Source organism: Panulirus ornatus, chromosome 8, assembly GCF_036320965.1.
Source record: "Panulirus ornatus isolate Po-2019 chromosome 8, ASM3632096v1, whole genome shotgun sequence".
In the NCBI taxonomy this organism is placed as follows: domain Eukaryota; kingdom Metazoa; phylum Arthropoda; class Malacostraca; order Decapoda; family Palinuridae; genus Panulirus; species Panulirus ornatus.
This window is the reverse complement of record NC_092231.1, coordinates 42771179-42792751: the sequence shown is the minus strand read 5'-3', so window position 1 is coordinate 42792751 and position 21573 is coordinate 42771179. Positions and strand designations below refer to the sequence as shown.

The following is a 21573-nucleotide window of genomic DNA, read 5'->3' as shown; positions in this document are numbered from 1 at the left end:
AACCCACCCACAGAAAACAGCATTGTCACCTCCTACATTAGTGAGGTAGCGCCTGGAAACAGATGATTAAAGGCTACGTTTGGTAACTATCATGTGTTTGCACTGAAACGACAGTCCCTATCCACTTCCAGGCCCCACAGACCTGTCCATGGTTTACCTTGGACATTTCACATGACCTGGTTCGGTCCACTGACATCACATAGACCTCAGTATACCTCATTGTTCCAAATCTTTCTATTCCGTGCACACATTTCACCCTCCTGCATGTGTGCTCAAAATCATTTTCACTCAATCCTACCACTTCCAATTTGGTCTCCTGCTGCTCCTTGTTCCCTCCACCTCTGACACATATACCCTCTTTGTCAACCTTTCTTCACTCATTCTCTCCATATGTCCAAACCAGTCCAATACATCATCTTCTGCTCTCTTAGCCACACTCTTTTTATCACCACATATCTCTCTTACCCTTTCATTTCTTACCTGATCAAACCACCTCACACCACATGTTGCCCTCAAACATTTCATTTACAACACATCCACCCTCCTCCATATAGCCCTATCCATAGCCCATGCCTCGCTGGCTTATGACATTGTTGGAACTACATTCCTTCCAACATACCCGTTCTTGCTGTCCAAGATAACGTTCTCTCTTTCCACACATTCTTCATCACTCCCAAAACTTTTGCCCCCTCCCCCACCCTATGACTCACTTCTGCTTCCATGATTCCATTCGCTGCCAAATCCACTCCCAAATATCTAAAACACCTCACTTCCTCAAATTTTTCCCCATTCAAGCATACATCCCAACTGACTTGCCCCTCAACCCTGCTGAACCTAATAACCTTGCTTTTATTCATATGCACTCTCAACTTTCTCCTTTCACAAACTCTTTCAAACTTATTCACCAACTTCTGCCGTTTCGCTCTCGAATCAGCCACCTGTGCTGTATCATCGGTGAACAACATCTGACTCACTTCCCAGGTCATCTCATCCTCAACAGACTGCAAACTCACCCCTCTCTCCAAAACTCTTACATCTACCTCTCTCACCTCCCCATCCATAAACAAATTAAACAACCATGTTGACATCACACACCCTTGTTGCAGACCAACCTTCACTGGGAACCAGTCACTTTCCTCTCTTCCTATCCCTACACATGCCTTACACCCTTGATAAAAAGTTCTCACTCCTTCTTGCAGCTTGCCATCCACACCATATATTCTTGAGACCTTCTACAAAGCATCTCTATCAACCCTGTCATATGCCTTCACCAGATCCATAAATGCCTCATACAGATCCATCACTTTTTTCTAAGTATTTCTCATGCTCATTCTTCAAAGCAAACACCTAATCCACACATCCTATACCACCTCTGAAACCACACTGCTCCTCCCCAGTCTGAATCTCTGTACATGCCTTCACTCCCTCAGTCAGTACCCTTCAATCAGATTTTCAGGTATATTCAGCAAACTTATGTCTTCTGTAGTTTGAACACTCACCTCTATCCCATTTGCCTTTATATAATGACACTATACATGCATTCTGCCAGTCGTCAGGCACTTCACCACAATCCATATATACACTAAATATCCTTAACAACCAGTGAACAACACAGTCACCCCCTTTCTTAATAGTTTCATCTACAGTACCATCCACTCTTGCCACCTCGCTGGATTTCATCTTCCACAAGGCTTTCATCACCTCTTCTATCTTTACCAAACCACTTTTGATGACTCTCTTGCTTCACATACCACCCCAACCAAAACACCCTACATCTTCCACTCTATCATAAAACACATTCAACAGTCCTTCAAAATACTCATTCCATCTACTCCTCACTCCATCACTACCTACTATCACTTCCCCTTTTGCCCCTTTCACCAATGTCCCCATTTGTTCTCGTCTTTCGCACATTATTTACCTCCTTCCAAAACATCATTTTATTCTCCCTAAGTTTAATGATACTTTCTCTCCCCAACTCTCATTTGCCGTCTTTTTCAACCCCTGCACTCCTCTTGAACTGCTGCTTTTTCATATACATCTCCCAATCATTTGCACTCATTCCTTATAAGTACCACCCAATCACCTCTTTTTTTCTCTTTCACTAGTAACTTTACTTCTTCATCCTACCACTCACTACCCTTTTTAATCTGCCTACCTCCCACCTCTCACATACCACATGCATCTCTTGCACATACGTAAATATCTCCCATTCCTCACCCACTCCCCTTATTTCATTTGCTTTCCTTTTGCCATTCTACACTAAATCTCTCTTGGTATCTCTTCACACAAGTCTCCTTTCCAAGCTCACTTACTCTCACCACTCTATTTTCCCCAACATTGTCCCCTCTTTCTTGAAAACCTTTGCAAATCTTCACCCATGCCTCCACAAGATCAGACATCCCACCAGCTACCCCCTTCAGCACATTACATCCAAAAGTCTCTCTTTTACACACCTATCAATTAATACTTTTAAATCAGATTATGCCTATTGACAATCTCTCCTACACACATACAGGTACACCACCAATTTTTCGGCACTCTTGGTTCCAAAGCCTTGCCAGATTAACCATTTTGCCTAACCTACCATGGTCACATGATAATAATTATCAACACACCTGTAACCCACGAATTATACATCTCCCATGTGTCTAAAGTATATCATAGATTGCTAGAAATTTAAATGAAGCAAATATTAAATGTCTGAGCTCCCAAAGATGGTAAGTCTGTCCTTAGATTGTTTGAATCCAGTGGCGTATCTAGGGCATGCCAGGAAGGGCAGGTGCCCTGGGTGACACTTGAAGGGGATGCCAGTGGCGTAATGGTGTTCTAGATATAGACAATGATTCGTATCTTAAAGATTTAGATTTCTTGACCATGAAAACATATGTTTGGCATTTGTAATCACATTGATATCATTATTATATCGACAGTTGTTCACAAAATTTGATATTTCCATAATGGTGTCCTGGATCCAGACAATGATTCGGATTGCTCCCAAAATGTAATCAATGGGTCCTTGTGTCATTTCTGACTTTCCCTGAAAATTTCATCAAAGTTTGTTCTTAACTTTTGTTGAAAGTTGCTCACAGACAGACAAACAGATGCAGGTAAAAACATAATGTCCTTGGTGGAGGTAATGAAAATGAAAAATATTGGTGTCATATGTTTGGACAGGAACGCAATTTCAGTCCTTGCCATAGACACTATTTCCCCTAGATACGCCCCTGTGGGGTCTTCTTAGTCTTCTGTTGTTAGTGTTTTCCTAGGTGTGCATCGCCAGAATAATGCAGTTTTGTCTGCATTATATACCTGCTCAGGACTGAGGTGGTTGTCAGCTACGAGTTTCACAAATTCGTCCGCATACTCGGCAGCTCCTTCAGGGTTTGCAGACAGCTTTAAGAAAACTGATAATACAGGGAAAGGCTGGAGGCTTTAAGTTTACCCACTGTGGAAGAGAGAAGACTGAGCTGCAACCTAATTACAACCTTTATGCTTTTAAAAGAATTTGTAAAGTGGACAGTGGACAGTTCATTGAGAGATGCTGGGATAGAGCAACTAGAGGACATAACATGAAATTAAGAAACTCGTAAATGAGGATGTAAAGAAATGCTCTTTAAGAGTGGTGGATGAATGGAACAGATTGATTGAGGACGTGGTTATTGCAGAATGTATACATACATTCAAGAGGATGTATGATAGTTGAGAATGTTTAAAGAAATTGGACCCCAAGAGTGTAAAACTCCCTCCCTGACAGTACAAATAAGTTACAATAGGAAAAAAGGGGAGAAAATGTACTTCTGCTGATGCAGTCATACTGATGAGGAGTAAAGAAAACCATCATGGAGAGCATGTGATGTCTATGATTTTTCTGGATCGATGAACAAACTCCTTATCACATTTTATCTCTGATGGTTTTCCTAGAGTAGGTAAGGATTGATTTCCGGCAATGAGAGGGAGATGAAGAAAGTAGTTCTAGTGCCAGTGCAGACATTCACAGCAAGTTGTGGCTGGTTCAACTGCCAGATGGTGTGTTGATCAGCATAACTTGAGAAGAACAGGTGAGGCAGGTATTGCAGGCACCATTTCAACATCAAAGTTCCTAGAAGAGCTAAAGGATACTAAAGACAAAAGAGGATTGCTTTGAAATAGATCACTATCCTGTACTTTTACAGAGGACAGCCCTGTGGTTCGAGACAGCTAAAAACAGGCTAACCTTGACTCTGGATGGCAACACTGAAGATAACGTTAAGTTGAAGCCATTTCTAGTGTAATCACAGTGAGAACCTAAGAGCATGCAAATGGTACTTATTGAAACTGTTCCTTGTTGTATGGCAGGCTGGCTCCAGAGCCAAGGTTTCAGAGGCACTCTTCCAGAACTACATCATCAACTACCTGTCAACTTTCATCAAGAATTATTGCTTGTGAAACTTCCCTACACATGAGGTGTTGCTACTGGTTGTTAATGCTTCTGCACATCATCTCACATTGCATGGCTAGTATGACAACATTAAAAGTATGTTCATGATTCATCCCATGAATTATAGCATGAATACAGTTTTCAAAGCTTACTATCTGAAACAAACAATAAGGCAACCATTAGGGTATTCTAGTGCAATGACAGTACTGGGAATGCTGTTGAAAACACCAAGGTGAGCTGGGAGTAGGTCAAAGCAGCTATCAAGAATGGAGTGTGGTAAAGAGTATGACGCGTGTGCATGAATTTTCTGTTTTTTCAAGTGTGCGTGAAATTAAAACAGAGATTGTGTCACCATCAAAGAATGCTGCCTTCAGTAATATTGTTGATGGTAGTGTCATGGAAGATTTACTGGAGCCACATGGAGAGGATTTAAGAAGTGAAAAGATTATGCAACTAGAGCAACAATGAGCATTAGAGAAAAGCCAGGAGGAAGAAAGCTCCCCAACACCAGTCAAGAGCTGGAGTTTGAACAAGTTAGGCTATGTCCTGCAACGCTTTGAAGAAGGCTTGACTTACGTCTTGGATGAGGACCCTAGTTTTGACTGCAACTTCAGCTCTTGACAAGGTGTCCATGACATATTGAAGTGCTTCAGGGAGCTGTATGAATCATGGGAAACGACAGCAAAGCAATTATTATTTCAAACCTGTGCCCAAAGAAGCCTTCAACCCACATTCCAGCATAGCAGGGAATCTCCAGGCTCAAGCAAGCAATAATTCTTGACATTCTTCAGAGCTGCAAGAAAGGAACCTTCCACCCAGCTTTTTTCCACCATTCATTCACCACCAACCCAGTCAGACGTGTACATAACTACTCTCTCCCACTTACTCAGACACAATATCAAGTGTTGCTAGTAACCCCTGATGACCCTGCTCAGTTTGAGTAACTCCTGCAACACATTAGTTTTCTTCCATTACTTAGGGAGAAAATCACCATTAGCCAGCCAGTCTCCAACTTTTTGTTGAGTTTAGATTAGTTTTGCTGATTTAAGACCATGTAATTATTAATTACTTATAATTCCTGTGTGTAAATGGTCCCATGACATATTTAAATATGATGGTTATCTGTCTTCATCACATGAACCATGATCTTATTTGTTTATGCTGTGTAGTAAGGCAGCGACCTGGGTGGAGGGAGCATTCATTGTCTTTACCGTACAGTTGTGTTTGGGTAACTGAGTCTTGTTAAGATTTCTGCATGCATTTCAGAGCTAGGGGTGACATCTATAATTTATACATGTCATTAGTCAGCAAAAGAAGCATGTAGATCCTTCAGACATAGAAAAATCAGGTTGGCAGGTGATGTATACTTTGTCTATACTGGGCACTCATAACTATTGTGGGAATGATCCTGAATAGGATAACTCAGACTTTAGTTTGAACAGGAAAGTATTTTCAGGTTTTCATTCACGGTGCAGCTTTGTTTTAATTCATCCCACATTGCTAAAACTAAGCTTATTCTGTGTAGTTGAAATGCATTTCATAGTTTCACTAGATTTGATTAGGATTGCATCTCATCAGGCTCAAGGACTCTTCCCCACCAGCTTGCTGATATGATTTGTGTGAACAAATCAGTATTCAGACTATGACAAAATTACACTGTAGCTTGTTATTCTAACATGCTACTTTGAGTTATCAGTTACATCTGTATTGCCGTATAATGAGGTATAAAAATCCAGTCAACCGAAGGTATATACTGAAAATTGATATTTTCAAGACACTTGTGGTTTAATATTGTTAATGATATTTAGTGAGAAGCTGAGCATTAAATGCTTGGAGAATGACTATAATTGCTCCCATCTCTAAATAAAATCATGAAGCAGATGATGCTGCAGAAGAACTTTTCCTTGAATTCTTATTTTGGATGTAGAGATTAGAATTTTCAAGAAAATGAAGCATTTGTCTAGTAAACATGATTATAAACACAAAACAGAGCTTTGTGACAAAACAGTTGGAGATTTAGTCATAGATATAAGGTCCTTTGAATGGGAACCATTCAGTTGGCAAACGACTGTAACATACCTACTTCTCTTAACCCAGGTGAGCATTAGTTGCATCTTGTTTGGAAAGGAAAAGTTCAGACTCTAAGTCTTGCTAGCTTTGCACGTAGGGCATGTGAATTTATCCATTGTAATCTGCAATGCCAAGATGAATATTGGTATCACACCATGCTGTAGTAGTGCATAACTTCCTATACTTCACATGCCTAATAATTTTTATATTGATTAATGCTGTACTGTGTTAGGAAGTGCATAGCACTGAAAGTTTTAAAGAGCAGAAGTGATATTTGCAGGTAATCATGGTATGCATGAAGTTAGTTTGAAGAAGGAAAAGAAAATCTTTCTAGTAGGAGGATAACTCATTATGCAGAGAGTCATTTCTGTAGACATTATCTTTACCAGTAAAAGCTTTGTTCTTTTGTGTCCTGTGATGTCTTTGAAATTCTGCAAAAATTAAAAATCTTACTTCCTTTTCACATCAGATTGCATTGGATCAGCTGGAATGTCAAGTTTTCTTTCACTAGTTTCTTATATCAGATTGCTTTGCATCTCCAGGATTGGAATTTTTTCATTAGTTTTAAGTCTTGAAGTGATTTTTATATTTCTTTAGTGTTATAACCCTATCACTCAGAATTAGACAGGAAAGCCAGGTAAATATCTCACCATTAGGATATTTTTTGTAGATGAAGAGTCATAACATAGGGTATGGAAGCATTAATTTATTTTCTCTTAAATAGAAGCTGATATGATTTGATTGGAAATGATATATGTATTGTGGTAGATTAAATGACATATGAATTGTTCATGTACTGATTGTGAGATGAAATATATTGTGTTGTAGTCAAAGATCATCCTTATCAGTGAAATATTGTTTGAGTGTTAGGATTAGCTTTAGATGAGAGAGATAGTTAAAGAATCTAAAATTTTAGATGAGAGAAATAATCAAAGAACCCTGGGATAATCAAAGAACCATGGATAGCTTTTTGGACCAAGTCTTCAGGGATCTAATAATTATTATATACTGAATTGCAGTGAACAGTTTCAGGTGTTGAATATTTACTCTGTCTGCAGCCATTGAAAATCTCTACATATGATTTTATTTTACTTGCCAGGTATGTCATTTGTAGATATATTGATATATTTTATTGGAAAATGTTGATGTCCTTGTTCAGAGGATTTTGTAATTTTTTGTCTGGGTTAAGAAAAAGAATGTTGGATTAGAATCTGCCTGAAACATCCAAATGTTTGCTCGTCTAATTGTGTTTGTTACTGTTCTGGTCAGATATATGGGTATCCAAATTTTACTGTCTTAAACATTTTGTTATTTATCAGGGCTGCTATCAGTGCCAGCTAATGTAGGTGGAGATGGAGGGTCTACAAGATCTTCTTTAAGCGATGCTTCTGCCATCAGCAGTTCTTCCACTCGGACATATGTTAATGAGGCCTCCACGCTCATTGTTGAGACCAGTGAGAATGGTGTCTTTAAGTGAGTGTTGAGTAAATTGGATTCTGTGTAAGTTGTTTGGGTAGTTACTAGGGAAGAGTCTTTTTTCTATTAAGTTGGTAAAATAGGTCATTGTTTCCATATTATAGAAATACTTTGCATATTTGCTCTAATTTTTTCCCATACCATCACTTTCTTTTCCATCCTCACCAGTCATACTTCCTATAATTAAAGAATAGCTTCTCTGTGTTTTCTTCATATCATGACTGATATTCAATATTTGTGTACAATTTTCTCTTTGTAATTATATTCTTTCTTGACATCTTGGTTCTAGCTCATTATATTTGATGAATCTCATGTAATTGCACCCAGTTTATTCTTATTCTGTTTATTTCAATGTTTATCGATGAAAGCTACGCTAATACAGAGGCTACTAAAGGTAGTATAGTGATTGCTTTAATGCTTTTGGTGCCTAATTGAATTTCAGGCTAGTTCCCAAAAAGTGTCAACTGTCCACAAAGACAATGAAACTATTGATTTGACCTTTCCTACCTTTGTCTCAATTTCAGAAGCTATATTTTCTAGATCTGGCCCTAAATCCCTTAAAATCCAAATCAAATAGAAGAAAGTTATTTATATAAAAAATGCAGAAAACATGTGTAAAAATCCTTTTCCCACAAATGATACACAAACAGACCCAAGTTAGTCAGTAACCAGCCGAAATGATTTTGTGTGATCGGGGCCTGAACATGCAGGAGGGTGAAAGGAGGGCAAGGAATAGAGTGAATTGGATTGATGTGGTATACCAGGGTTGACATGTGGACGTGTGTGTGTATACATTTGTGTATGGGGGTGGGTTGGGCCATTTCTTTCATCTGTTTCCTTGCGCTACCTCGCAAACGTGGGAGACAGCGACGAAGCAAAATAAAAAATGAATAAATAAGAAATGAAGAATGTTCATGGAAAAATTAAAGATGTCTGGTTAAAAATGAGACATTATTTTCCCATGGGCTTTACTTTGTAACTACTATTTCAATGTGAAGTATGACAGTGACAGTACAGGTACTGTATTATGTGCATTATGAATTATATACATCTGAATTTGATGAAAAATATGCCTGATATCCAAAATCTGATACCCTAAGCTAAATATTAGATTTTTTACGTCAGTCAAATGCAATCTAGATCTGGGAGACTTTGGTCTTGGCCATTCTCAGTCTTATGCCATTTGTGCACAGGAGCTGGTTTCACTGAACTGGTTGACAGAGGTGGGTCAGGTGTTTCCACCTCCTTATCACCCTACTATAGTTCTGAGGCATCATAATCATCATTGTCTACTCAGTTCTATTCTCTAAGTTCCAAATATGGCCTCAGTAACTGCATCAGTTGCAGTTCTCTTCCTCATGCAACTCATGATCACTATAGGAAAAATGACATTTTGAAAATCATGAACATGAACAGAAAGCACTGTTTAGCAGCTAATTCTGTAACAAATGGCCTATATCAGCACAAAATTGAATATAATGCATAATAGTGAAGCCTCTGGGGTCTGTGGGGCTTGGATGTGGAAAGGGAGCTGTGGTTTTGGTACATTACACATGGCAGCTAGAGACTGAGTGTGAATGAATGTGGCCTTTTTTGTCTGTTTCTGGTGCTGCCTCGCTTGGGGGGGATGTTATTTTGTGTGTGGCGGGGTGGCAATGGGAATGGATGAGGGCAGCAAGTATGAATATGTACATGTGTACATATATATATGTCTGTATATGTTTATGTATATGTATGTATACGTTGAAATGTATATGTCTGTATATGTGTGTGTGTGTGGGCGTTTATATACATGTGTATGTGGGTGGGTTGGGCCATTCCTCGTCTGTTTCCTTGCGCTACCTCATTAATGCGGGAGATGGCAGTTAAGTATGATAAAAGAAAGATATTAAGTAGTTACATAACAATTACTTGACAGCTTACGAATAAAAAATCATTAATATCTTGCTCAAAACAAGAGAGTTAAAGGCACAAGTTGAAAGCCTGCTTATTCACTACGTAAGTTAGTAAGCTGATCGAGTGTAAAGAAAAACTACATGTGCTGCTTAAAGCAACCATTCCAACTTCTGGACTAGATATGCCTGTAAGAAGATGTGAAACATGCTTTTGAATATATTATGCTAATGTAGCTTCTGTAACTTTCATCTGTAACTTTCCCTCCTCATTACAAAACCTCTGTCTTTTATTGATATATATTTTGAAGGATGGTTGAATATGTTTGATGATAAGTGTAAGATGTAGTTTGTTAGTGTATGGGAGGTATATGAAATGAGAGAGTCGTGGAAAGTGGTTTAGTGAAGAGAGAAAAGTTGGTGAAAGCCTTGCTTAAAATGAATTTCTAAAGAAATGGGTGACTGTGTTTTTCGTAGGTTAGTTAGGATTTTCATTGCATGTATGGATCATGGTGAGGCATTGTAGGATAGGCAAAGTGCATGTATATATTGTATGAGGGCTATAGCTCCAAGAACCTTCAACCTCCTCACCCACCCTGTGACTTTCATCTGCTTCCTTGTTTCCATTCATTATCATTGTCCAATTCCAGGTATCTAAAACACTTCACTTCTTCCAATTTTCTCCACTTAAACTTATACCCTCAGCTAACCTGTCCCTCAGCCTGACAAAGCCTCATAATCTTGATTTTATTCACATTTATTTGAATGTCTTCTTTTTACACTCTCACAAACTTAAGTTACCAATTTCCACAGTTTCTCTCCCAAATTTGCCACCAGTGTAGGGTCATCAGCAAATAACTACAGGCTCTCTCACCCACTACAGAATAGATGATTGCCCTTCTCTTCAAGACACTTGCATTTACCTTCTTCAACTCTCTATCCCAAAACAAATTAAACAGCCATGTTCCCATCACACATCCTTGCCAAAGACCAATCTTCTCTTGGAACTACTCACCTTCCTCTCTCAACTTTTCATACACATATCTTGTACTCTTGATAAAAATTTCTCACTGTTTCTAGTAGCTTTCCTTCCACACCATATATCTGTAAGACCAACAGCATTGCATCAGTATAAACAACATATGCTTTCTTCAAATCCATAAATTCCATATACATATCCTTTTCTTTCTTTAAGTATTTCTCACGCACATCTTTCAAAGCAAGCATTTGATCCTCATGTCCTCTGCCATTCCTGAAACCACAGTGTTTCTCCTCAAAATGATGCTCCCTACATGCCTTCCCCCTCTCAATCACCACACTCCTTACAACTTATCAGGTACATTCGATAAACTTATACTTCTGTTGTTTGAACATTTACCCTTGTCCCCCTTGCCTTTATACAGTGGCACTATATAAACATTCTGCCAATCTTTGGGCACCTCACCATCATCCATACATATACTGAAAATCCTTGCTAACCAATTGAGAACAGTCACCCCCTTTCTTGAGAAACTCTACTGCAGTTCCACTCACTCCAGCTGCCTTTGCCACACTTCATTTTACACAAGGCTTTCACCACCTTTTCTTTCTTCACCAAACCACTTTCCATGACTGTCTCACTTCACACACCTCCCCAACCCAAACACACTACATCTACTACCTGAGTGTGAATGAATGTGGGCTTCGTTGTCTTTTCCTAGTGCTACCTCGCACACATGCAGGGGGAGGGAGTTGTTATTTCATGTGTGGAGGGGTGGTGATGGGAATGAATAAAGGCAGACAGTATGAATGATGTACGTGTGTATATATGTATATGTCTGTGTGTGTATATATATGTATACGTTGAGATGTATAGGTATGTATATTTGTGTGTGTGGACGTGTATGTATATACATGTGTATGTGGGTGGGTTGGGCCATTCTTTCGTCTGTTTCCTTGCGCTACCTCACTAATGCGGGAGACAGTGACAAAGTATATATATATCCCTGGGGATAGGGGAGAAAGAATACTTCCCACACATTCCCTGCGTGTCGTAGAAGGCGACTAAAAGGGGAGGGAGTGGGGGCTGGAAATTCTCCCCTCTCATTTTTTTTTCAATCGTCCAAAAGAGGGAATCGAGAAGGGGGCCAAGTGAGGATATTCCTTCAAAGGCCCAGTCCTCTGTTCTTAATGCTACCTCGCTAACACAGGAAATGGCGAATAGTATGAGAGATAGATATATATTTATTTATTTATTTATTCTTTTTTTTTTTTGCTTTGTCGCTGTCTCCCGCGTTTGCGAGGTAGCGCAAGGAAACAGACAAAAGAAATGGCCCAACCTACCCTCATACACATGTATATACATACACATCCACACATGCAAATATACATACCTACACAGCTTTCCATGGTTTACCCTAGACGCTTCACATGCCCTGATTCAATCCACTGACAGCACGTCAACCCCGGTATACCACATCGATCCAATTCACTCTATTCCTTGCCCTCCTTTCACCCTCCTGCATGTTCAGGTCCCGATCACACAAAATCTTTTTCACCCCATCTTTCCACCTCCAATTTGGTCTCCCACTTCTCCTCGTTCCCTCCACCTCCGACACATATATCCTCTTGGCCAATCTTTCCTCACTCATTCTCCATGTGCCCAAACCATTACAAAACACCCTCTTCTGCTCTCTCAACCACGCTCTTTTTATTTCCACACATCTCTCTTACCCTTACGTTACTTACTCGATCAAACCACCTCACACCACACATTGTCCTTAAACATCTCATTTCCAGCACATCCACCCTCCTACGCACAACTCTATACATAGCCCACGCCTCGCAACCATACAACATTCTTGGAACCACTATTCCTTTAGACGTACCCATTTTTGCTTTCCGAGATAATGTTCTTGACTTCCACACATTCTTCAAGGCTCCCAGGATTTTTGCCCCCTCCCCCACCCTATGATCCACTTCCGCTTCCATGGTTCCATCCGCTGCCAGATCCACTCCCAGATATATAAAACACTTTACTTCCTCCAGTTTTTCTCCATTCAAACTTACCTCCCAATTGACTTGACCCTCAACCCTACTGTACCTAATAACCTTGCTCTTATTCACATTTACTCTTAACTTTCTTCTTCCACACACTTTTCCAAACTCAGTCACCAGCTTCTGCAGTTTCTCACATGAATCAGCCACTAGCGCTGTATCATCAGCGAACAACAACTGACTCACTTCCCAAGCTCTCTCATCCACAATAGACTTCATACTTGCCCCTCTTTCCAAAACTCTTGCATTCACCTCCCTAACAACCCCATCCATAAACAAATTAAACAACCATGGAGACATCACACACCCCTGCTGCAAACCTACATTCACTGAGAACCAATCACTTTCCTCTCTTCCTACACGTACACATGCCTTACATCCTCGATAAAAACTTTTCACTGCTTCTAACAACTTGCCTCCTACACCAAATATTCTTAATACCTTCCACAGAGCATCTCTATCAGCTCTATCATATGCCTTCTCCAGATCCATAAATGCTACATACAAATCCATATATTTATTTATTTTATTTATTTTGCTTTGTCGCTGTCTCCTGCGTTAGCGAGGTAGTGCAAGGAAACAGACGAAAGAATGGCCCAACCCACCCACATACACATGTATATACATACACATCCACACAAGCAAATATACATACCTATACATCTCAATGTATACATATGCATACACACACAGACATATACATATATACACATGTGCATAATTCATACTGTGCCTTTATTCATTCCCATCACCACCCCGCCACACATGAAATAACAACCCCCTCCCCCCTTATGTGCGCGAGGTAGTGCTAGGAAAAGACAACAAAGGCCACATTCGTTCACACTCAGTCTCTAGCTGTCATGTAATAATGCACCAAAACCACAGCTCCCCCTCCACACCCAGGCCCCACAGAACTTTCCATGGTTCATCCCAGACGCTTCACATGCCCTGGTTCAATCCATTGACAGCACGTCGACCCTGGTATACCAGATTGTTCCAATTCACTCCATCCCTTGCACGCCTTTCACCCTCCTGCATGTTCAGGCCCCGATTACTCAAATATATATATATATGTATATATATATATATATATATATATATATATATATATATATATATATATATATATATATATATATATATTATCCCTGGGGATAGGGGAGAAAGAATGCTTCCCACGTATTCCCTGCATTTCGTAGAAGGCGACTAAAAGGGAAGGGAGCGGGGGACTGGAAATCCTCCCCTCTCTTTTTTTTTTTCCAAAGGAAGGAACAGAGAAGGGGGCCAGGTGAGGATGTTTCCTCAGAGGCTCAGTCCTCTGTTCTTAATGCTACCTCGCTGATGCGGGAAATGGCAAATAGTATGAAAGAAAAAGAAAGAAAGATATATGGGCCATGGAGGGCTGTGTGGGTGTGTGTGTTTGCGTGTGTGGACGTGTGTATGTGCATGTGTATGGGGATGGGTTGGGCCGTTTCTTTCGTCTGTTTCCTTGTGCTGCCTCGCGAGCGCGGGGGGCAGCGACAAAGCAAAATAGAAAAAAAAATATATATATATATATATATATATATATATATATATATATATTCTTTCGTCTGTTTCCTTGCGCTGCCTCGCTGGCGCGGGGCGACGGGGCAAAGTGAATAAATAGATAAATATATATAGGGGAGAAAGAATACCTCCCACGTATTCCCTGCATGTTGTAGAAGGCGACTAAAAGGAAAGGGAGCGGGGGGCTGGAAATCCTCCCCTCTCATTTTTTTTTTTTAAATTTTCCAAAAGAAGGAACAGAGAAGGGGGCCATATGAGGATATTCCCTCAAAGGCCCAGTCCTCTGTTCTTAACACTACCTCGCTAATGCGGGAAATGGCGAATAGTATGAAAAAAAAAAAAAATATATATATATATATATATATATATATATATATATATATATATACACACACCCACATAAACACCCATACACATGCATATACATACATGTACATGTACGTATCAACATATACACATATACAAACATATACATACACATACACAGACATACATATATACATACTTACATATTCATACTTGCTTGCCTTCGTCCATTCCTGGTGCTACCCCATCCCACAGGAAACAGCATTGCTACCCCTGCTTCAGTGAGGAAGCACCAGGAAAACACGAAAAAAGTCCACATCTGTTCACACTCAGTCTCTAGCTGCATGTGTAATGCACTGAAACCACAGCTCCCTATCCACTTCCAGGCCCCATAGACCTTTCCATATTACCCCAGACATTTCACATTCCTTGGTTCAGTCCTTGACAGCACGTCGACCCTGGTATACCACATCGTTCCAATTTACTCTATTCCTTGCATGCTTCTTACCCTCCTGTATGTTCAGGACCCAATCGCTCAAAATCTTTTTCACTCCATCCTTTCCACCTCCAATTTGGTCTCCCACTTCTCCTTGTTCCCTCCATCTCTTTGGAGATGTGGACATATATATATACATATTACTGGATTCCGGAAGCTTGCATGAGGTTACACCACGAGTGAAAAGTAACCTTCAGCAAGGTTGTATCATAGAGAGTACAGTCTCATCAAAGATCATTTCACTGTAAAGGAGTCCTCATTCACTGCTTCTGGAAAGAAGTCTTGGGTAATATTAAGGTTCTCTCTTAGAAAGAGGTCCTGGGATAATTATGAATGTTTGATGGTATAGTACTCCCATTGGTGCTGTAAATGAGGTGTGAGCTTTAGGCAAAAATGTAAAGAGGATGGGTGTGTTGGAAATGCAATTTTTAAGGAAAGTATTTAGTGTGGGGATGGGGGGGTGATCAGATAAGAGATGATAGGGTAAGGGAGATGTTGGGTAATATGAGGAGTACATATGAAAATTCTGAAAAGAGGTTGCTGAAATGGTTTGTACATATGGAAGATGAGTGAAGAGAGGATTACTATTAGGGTATACATGTTAGAAGTGGAGAGAATAAGGAAAAGGGGAAACCAAGAAAGAGGTGTAAGGATGGATGGAAAAATGCTCTGAGGGTTTGGGGTCTGAACATTCAGGAGGGTCTGAGGTGTGCAAGGGGGAGAGTGAACTAAAGTGAAATAGTATACAGGGGATGACATGCTGTCAATGGGCTGAAGTAGGGTGTGTAAAGCAGTTTGATGGATGGGCACAGAAATGTCTGTGGGGCCTGGATGTGGGTAGGGGAGCCCTGGTTTTAGTGTTTTATAGAGAGTGGATGTGAGTGAATGAGGGTGTTTCTCCAGGTGTTCCTGGTGCTTTCTTGCTAGTGTGGGAAGTGACAGACTTGATTGAAAAAACTATTCCACTATATTTCCTTTAATATGAAACTTTAAAGGAATGATATTTCTTCTTAGGCATTACCTGATTCCTCTGGCACTACAACAGAAAAGCAAGTGGAGAAAGAAAGGGCTAAAACTACATATTTTTGGAGAGCACACCTTCATTGCCAAGCACATGTCCAGGTACTTTTTATCATGCTGTTTTTACTTTTCACAGATTAGGTTTTATTTGTGCAATAAACCCTTTAACACAGTGTTTGGATCTTGCATTTAGGATTGGAAATAATACAAAAACATGATATATTAAGATAGAATAATCCCTTTGCCTACAGTTCAACACCATGTGAAGTGTGTCAGAAGACTTTAGGAAGGCGATTTGGCAAGCAGGGTTATGTGTGCCGTGATTGTGGCTTCAAATGTCACAAGCCATGTCATGTCAAGACAGACACCATCTGTCCCAACTCTACTGTCAACAGCATGGACCTGTGAGTTATATAATGCCTATTATTTATATTTTGATTAATCTCTTTAGTAATATCATCACATCCACTGAAAATGTGTAGTAAACCATTTTTGCTCAATAGTGATCATTCACTTCCTTACTTGAATGGCCAAAGCAAATTTATGAAAAATCACTGTACTTGATAGTACATGTGGTGGAAAGCTTTTTTGCATGGGTTTCATGTGAATAGATATTCACTTGATGAGTCAACATAGTGTGTCAAACGAAAAGTAAAGAACACATTTATAAGAGTGGAAGTCCTTGTTCCAGTTTGATACATTGGGCATGGGCTAAGAATATGTTGTGTGTGTGTGTGTGTGTGTGTGTGTGTGTGTGTGTGTGTGATGTTGCATAGGCTTTTTGAATCTATTATACCCCATTAAATTGGTGTGGAGTAATGATTAAAGATAGATAGATAGAGAGACATGCTTTGGATGTTTTAGAGGAAGATATTATACGTAAGATTGGAGATGATATTCAATGGAAGCATTTTGTTCCCTAGAGTTAGTGTGAATGGAAATGTTGGTCTTCGTTGATGAATCACTGTAGTGAATAAAGAGTGGAAGTCCATATTTCACAATGACCCTCTGGTTGAAGATGTGAATGAGTCATTTCAGGGACTCTGCATGCTTTGATCTGCTCTTTAGGATTAGGATTAGAGTTAATGGGGATAGATAGATACACAGACCTTAAGTTGTGTATAAGGATCACTGGTATATTGGTATTGTTGTTGAACTCTTGTTCCTTAGATATTTGGTACTACACAGCATTGGATGCATAGCATGTTATAATGCCATTAGTGACCTGTTTTATCCAACAGTTTTAGGAAATATTGGCACAAATGAAATGAGTTTCAGCTGTCTAACACAAATCACAACTTAATGTGTTACAGCTTTCACAGTGTCACAGCAGTTCTTAGCACCATCTATTAACAGTCTGAAAAAAATATGCTTATTTGTAACAGTATCATCCAATGAGCATAGAGATGAGAGAACACCATTCTCATTTGGGGTTAGTCACCCGCTGACTGACGGATAACCCCACTTAGGCTAGTAGGTCATGTGTCTGTATCCACATTGCTCTGTGTATATTGTTTTGATGACCAGCTGGGTCCATATGCTTAGACATGCCCATTTTGCTTGCAGCCACAGTTCTCACTGGGCCATCTAACCCTGAGAGTAGTTGGCCTGCTGCCTTCGACAAGTTCAAAGTTGATAGAATGTGCTTCATGCCAATCTTGAACATTATGGTCAGATGTATGCTTGCTTGTACTTTTCACTTTTAGTTGTTTTTTTAAATGTATCAAATTCCTATCTTAAACATTATGGTCAGATGTATGCTTGTTTGTTCTGTTCACCTTTAGTTGTTTTTTTATTCACAATTGTTATGGATCCTTCACATCTAACAGCATGTATCCTTTAATGATTACTTTGTGTTCCATGTGGATGGAACTTTTTTACTACTTCATATATCTGTGAAATGGTTGTTCCGGATGACTGTGGTCTCTTTGGCCAGTCTTTGTTTACATTAGGCAGTTAGCAGTTAGCTAATTCAGCTCTTCTCATTTCTTCTTAATAGGATTTCAGCTAGTAAGTAAAGGAAATGAGAGTCTTTTTTCCTTTTGCCATAATACTAGGCATAATCCCAGTAATATGTTGTGAGTTTCCTGCCATCTGCCACTAAAGGCAGGTTCACTATACATAGCCTTCTGTTGCTGCATCATGAACCTGAAGCTTGAAACTAACATGTGTCATTTGACCAAAGTCACATTCCTGCTCTGCTTTCATCAAAAGACATCATCCAATCATTTCCTTGGTCTGTGAAGATCACTGAACTTCTGTCTTCTACACTTGTTTCCTCATTTTCTTAGGATTAATTCTCGTTATGTAGGGGTACAGATGGTAAATTCTGTTGCCTTTGTTTGAAGCTTAGTGATGCACATATTACATACAATTCATGTTGCTTATCATGGGGACACTTTTGTCCTTATGCTTTTTTCTCTTGTACTTGTTTCCTATTATGATTCTCAGTTTTTCCATGTGTTTTCATTCTGTTAGTTGTGCAGGGATGCATTTTGTTTCTGTACATATTTTAAGCCTAATTGTTTGCAGGACTGTGGTGTTCTGGTGAGGTTTCAGTGCTAGTTATTTACTACAATAATCATATTTTATTTTCACCATGTTTCATTCAATTCCTTTCTATTTGTTATGGTCTTGTACCCCCTTTAGTTGCATTACTTTATGTAGGAAGGTGTACATGCAAGTGTGAATCAATATGATGATAATCTTGGAAATGAACATTTAAGGTTAACCCTTAAACGGGGGGCATGGTCTGTAGAGTTCATCATGTTGTGTTTAAAGATGATAGAAATAAAAATGTTCTTTATGAAATGATAGATTAGCATTCAGATATAAGAGAAAATACTTGGAAACTCATACTGTGCAAATACCTCCGTGTTGGCTGGTTCTCTGTTGAGGCAGGGGTGGAGGGGGGTGTGTTTCAGTGGTACGCTGTCTCCCAAATATTATCGGTAGCCTGGGTTCAACTCTCGTGTGTGCTACGGTAAAATTGTTTAGAATGATTTATGTGTGAACATTACATTTTCAGCCATATTGACATTATTGAGATTCCTGTGAGCTGATTTGCAGCATCCTTGGAACCATATTGTGGGTGACTGGTATCACTCTACAGGCCCACAGTGTGTGTAGGCAGTAATCTTAGAGCTGTAGTGTTGCACCTCAGAAGGGATAGGTTTTGTTCCACTGATGGTCAGGTAGGAAGCTGTCCACCTGCCAATCTCGGTAGATCAGGCTCAACTTTCGGGCGTACAATGGTGAAATTGTTTGGGCTGATTTACACATGGACATTACATGTTCTGATATATAGATATGACCATGAAGCCTGTAAGGGTGTTTTGAAATGGTTTGGGCACATGGAGAGAATGAGTGAGGAAAGATTGACCAAGAGGATATATGTGTCAGAGGTGGAGGGAACGAGGAGAAGTGGGAGACCAAATTGGAGGTGGAAAGATGGAGTGAAAAAGATTTTGAGTGATCGGGGCCTGAACATGCAGGAGGGTGAAAGGCGTGCAAGGAATAGAGTGAATTGGATCGATGTGGTATACCGGGGTTGACATGCTGTCAGTGGATTGAATCAGGGCATGTGAAGCGTCTGGGGTAAACCATGGAAAGTTGTGTGGGGCCTGGATGTGGAAAGGGAGCTGTGGTTTCGGGCATTATTGCATGACAGCTAGAGACTGAGTGTGAACGAATGTGGCCTTTGTTGTCTTTTCCTAGCGCTACCTTGCACACATGAGGGGGGAGGGGGATGGTATTCCATGTGTGGCGAGGTGGCGATGGGAATGAATAAACGCAGACAGTGTGAATTGTGTGTATGGGTATATATGTATGTGTCTGTGTGTGTATATATATGTGTACATTGAGATGTTTAGGTATGTATATTTGCGTGTGTGGACGTGTATGTATGTACATGTGTATGGGGGTGGGTTGGGCCATTTTTTTCATCTGTTTCCTTGCGCTACCTCGCAAACGCGGGAGACAGCGACAAAGCAAAATAAATGAATAAAATAAAATAAATATATATATATGTATATATATATATATATATATATATATATATATATATATATATATATATATATATATATATGAAGGTGCACGTTCATATACACTTTATTCGTATATGGATTTGTATGTAGCATTTATGGATCTGGAGAAGGCATATGATAGAGTTGATAGAGATGCTCTGTGGAAGGTATTAAGAATATATGGTGTGGGAGGCAAGTTGTTAGAAGCAGTGAAAAGTTTTTATCGAGGATGTAAGGCATGTGTACGTGTAGGAAGAGAGGAAAGTGATTGGTTCTCAGTGAATGTAGGTTTGCGGCAGGGGTGTGTGATGTCTCCATGGTTGTTTAATTTGTTTATGGATGGGGTTGTAAGGGAGGTAAATGCAAGAGTCCTGGAAAGAGGGGCAAGTATGAAGTCTGTTGGGGATGAGAGAGCTTGGGAAGTGAGTCAGTTGTTGTTCGCTGATGATACAGCGCTGGTGGCTGATTCATGTGAGAAACTGCAGAAGCTGGTGACTGAGTTTGGTAAAGTGTGTGGAAGAAGAAAGTTGAGAGTAAATGTGAATAAGAGCAAGGTTATTAGGTACAGTAGGGGTGAGGGTCAAGTCAATTGGGAGGTGAGTTTGAATGGAGAAAAACTGGAGGAAGTGAAGTGTTTTAGATATCTGGGAGTGGATCTGTCAGCGGATGGAACCATGGAAGCGGAAGTGGATCATAGGGTGGGGGAGGGGGCGAAAATTTTGGGAGCCTTGAAAAATGTGTGGAAGTCGAGAACACTATCTCGGAAAGCAAAAATGGGTATGTTTGAGGGAATAGTGGTTCCAACAATGTTGTATGGTTGCGAGGCGTGGGCTATGGATAGAGATGTGCGCAGGAGGATGGATGTGCTGGAAATGAGATGTTTGAGGACAATGTGTGGTGTGAGGTGGTTTGATCGAGTAAGTAACGTAAGGGTAAGAGAGATGTGTGGAAATAAAAAGAGCGTGGTTGAGAGAGCAGAAGAGGGTGTTTTGAAATGGTTTGGGCACATGGAGAGAATGAGTGAGGAGAGATTGACCAAGAGGATATATGTATGTATGTATGTATGACTCCTGAACATGCAGGAGGGTGAAAGGAGGGCAAGAAATAGAGTGAATTGGAGTCATGTGGTATACAGGGGTTGACGTGCTGTCAGTGGATTGAAGCAAGGCATGTGAAGCGTCTGGGGTAAACCATGGAAAGCTGTGTAGGTATGTATATTTGCGTGTGTGGACGTGTGTATGTACATGTGTATGGGGGGGGGGTTGGGCCATTTCTTTCGTC

General features: G+C 40.0%; 1 protein-coding gene across 9 annotated transcripts in view; it reads left to right on the top strand.

Annotated features, from left to right (window-relative positions):
* Nucleotides 1-21573, top strand: part of LOC139749912 (uncharacterized) — a 342664-nt gene that overhangs the window by 277861 nt on the left and 43230 nt on the right. For 8 of the 9 annotated variants that reach the window (XM_071664324.1, XM_071664321.1, XM_071664319.1 and 5 more), the window contains 3 exons: nt 7810-7963; nt 16259-16366; nt 16516-16668. In XM_071664324.1, coding sequence (XP_071520425.1) covers nt 7810-7963; nt 16259-16366; nt 16516-16668 — 415 coding nt within the window. Of the gene's footprint in view, nt 1-7809; nt 7964-16258; nt 16367-16515; nt 16669-17830; nt 17935-21573 lie in introns of all 9 variants that reach the window. The other variant, XR_011713065.1, reaches the window with a different exon arrangement.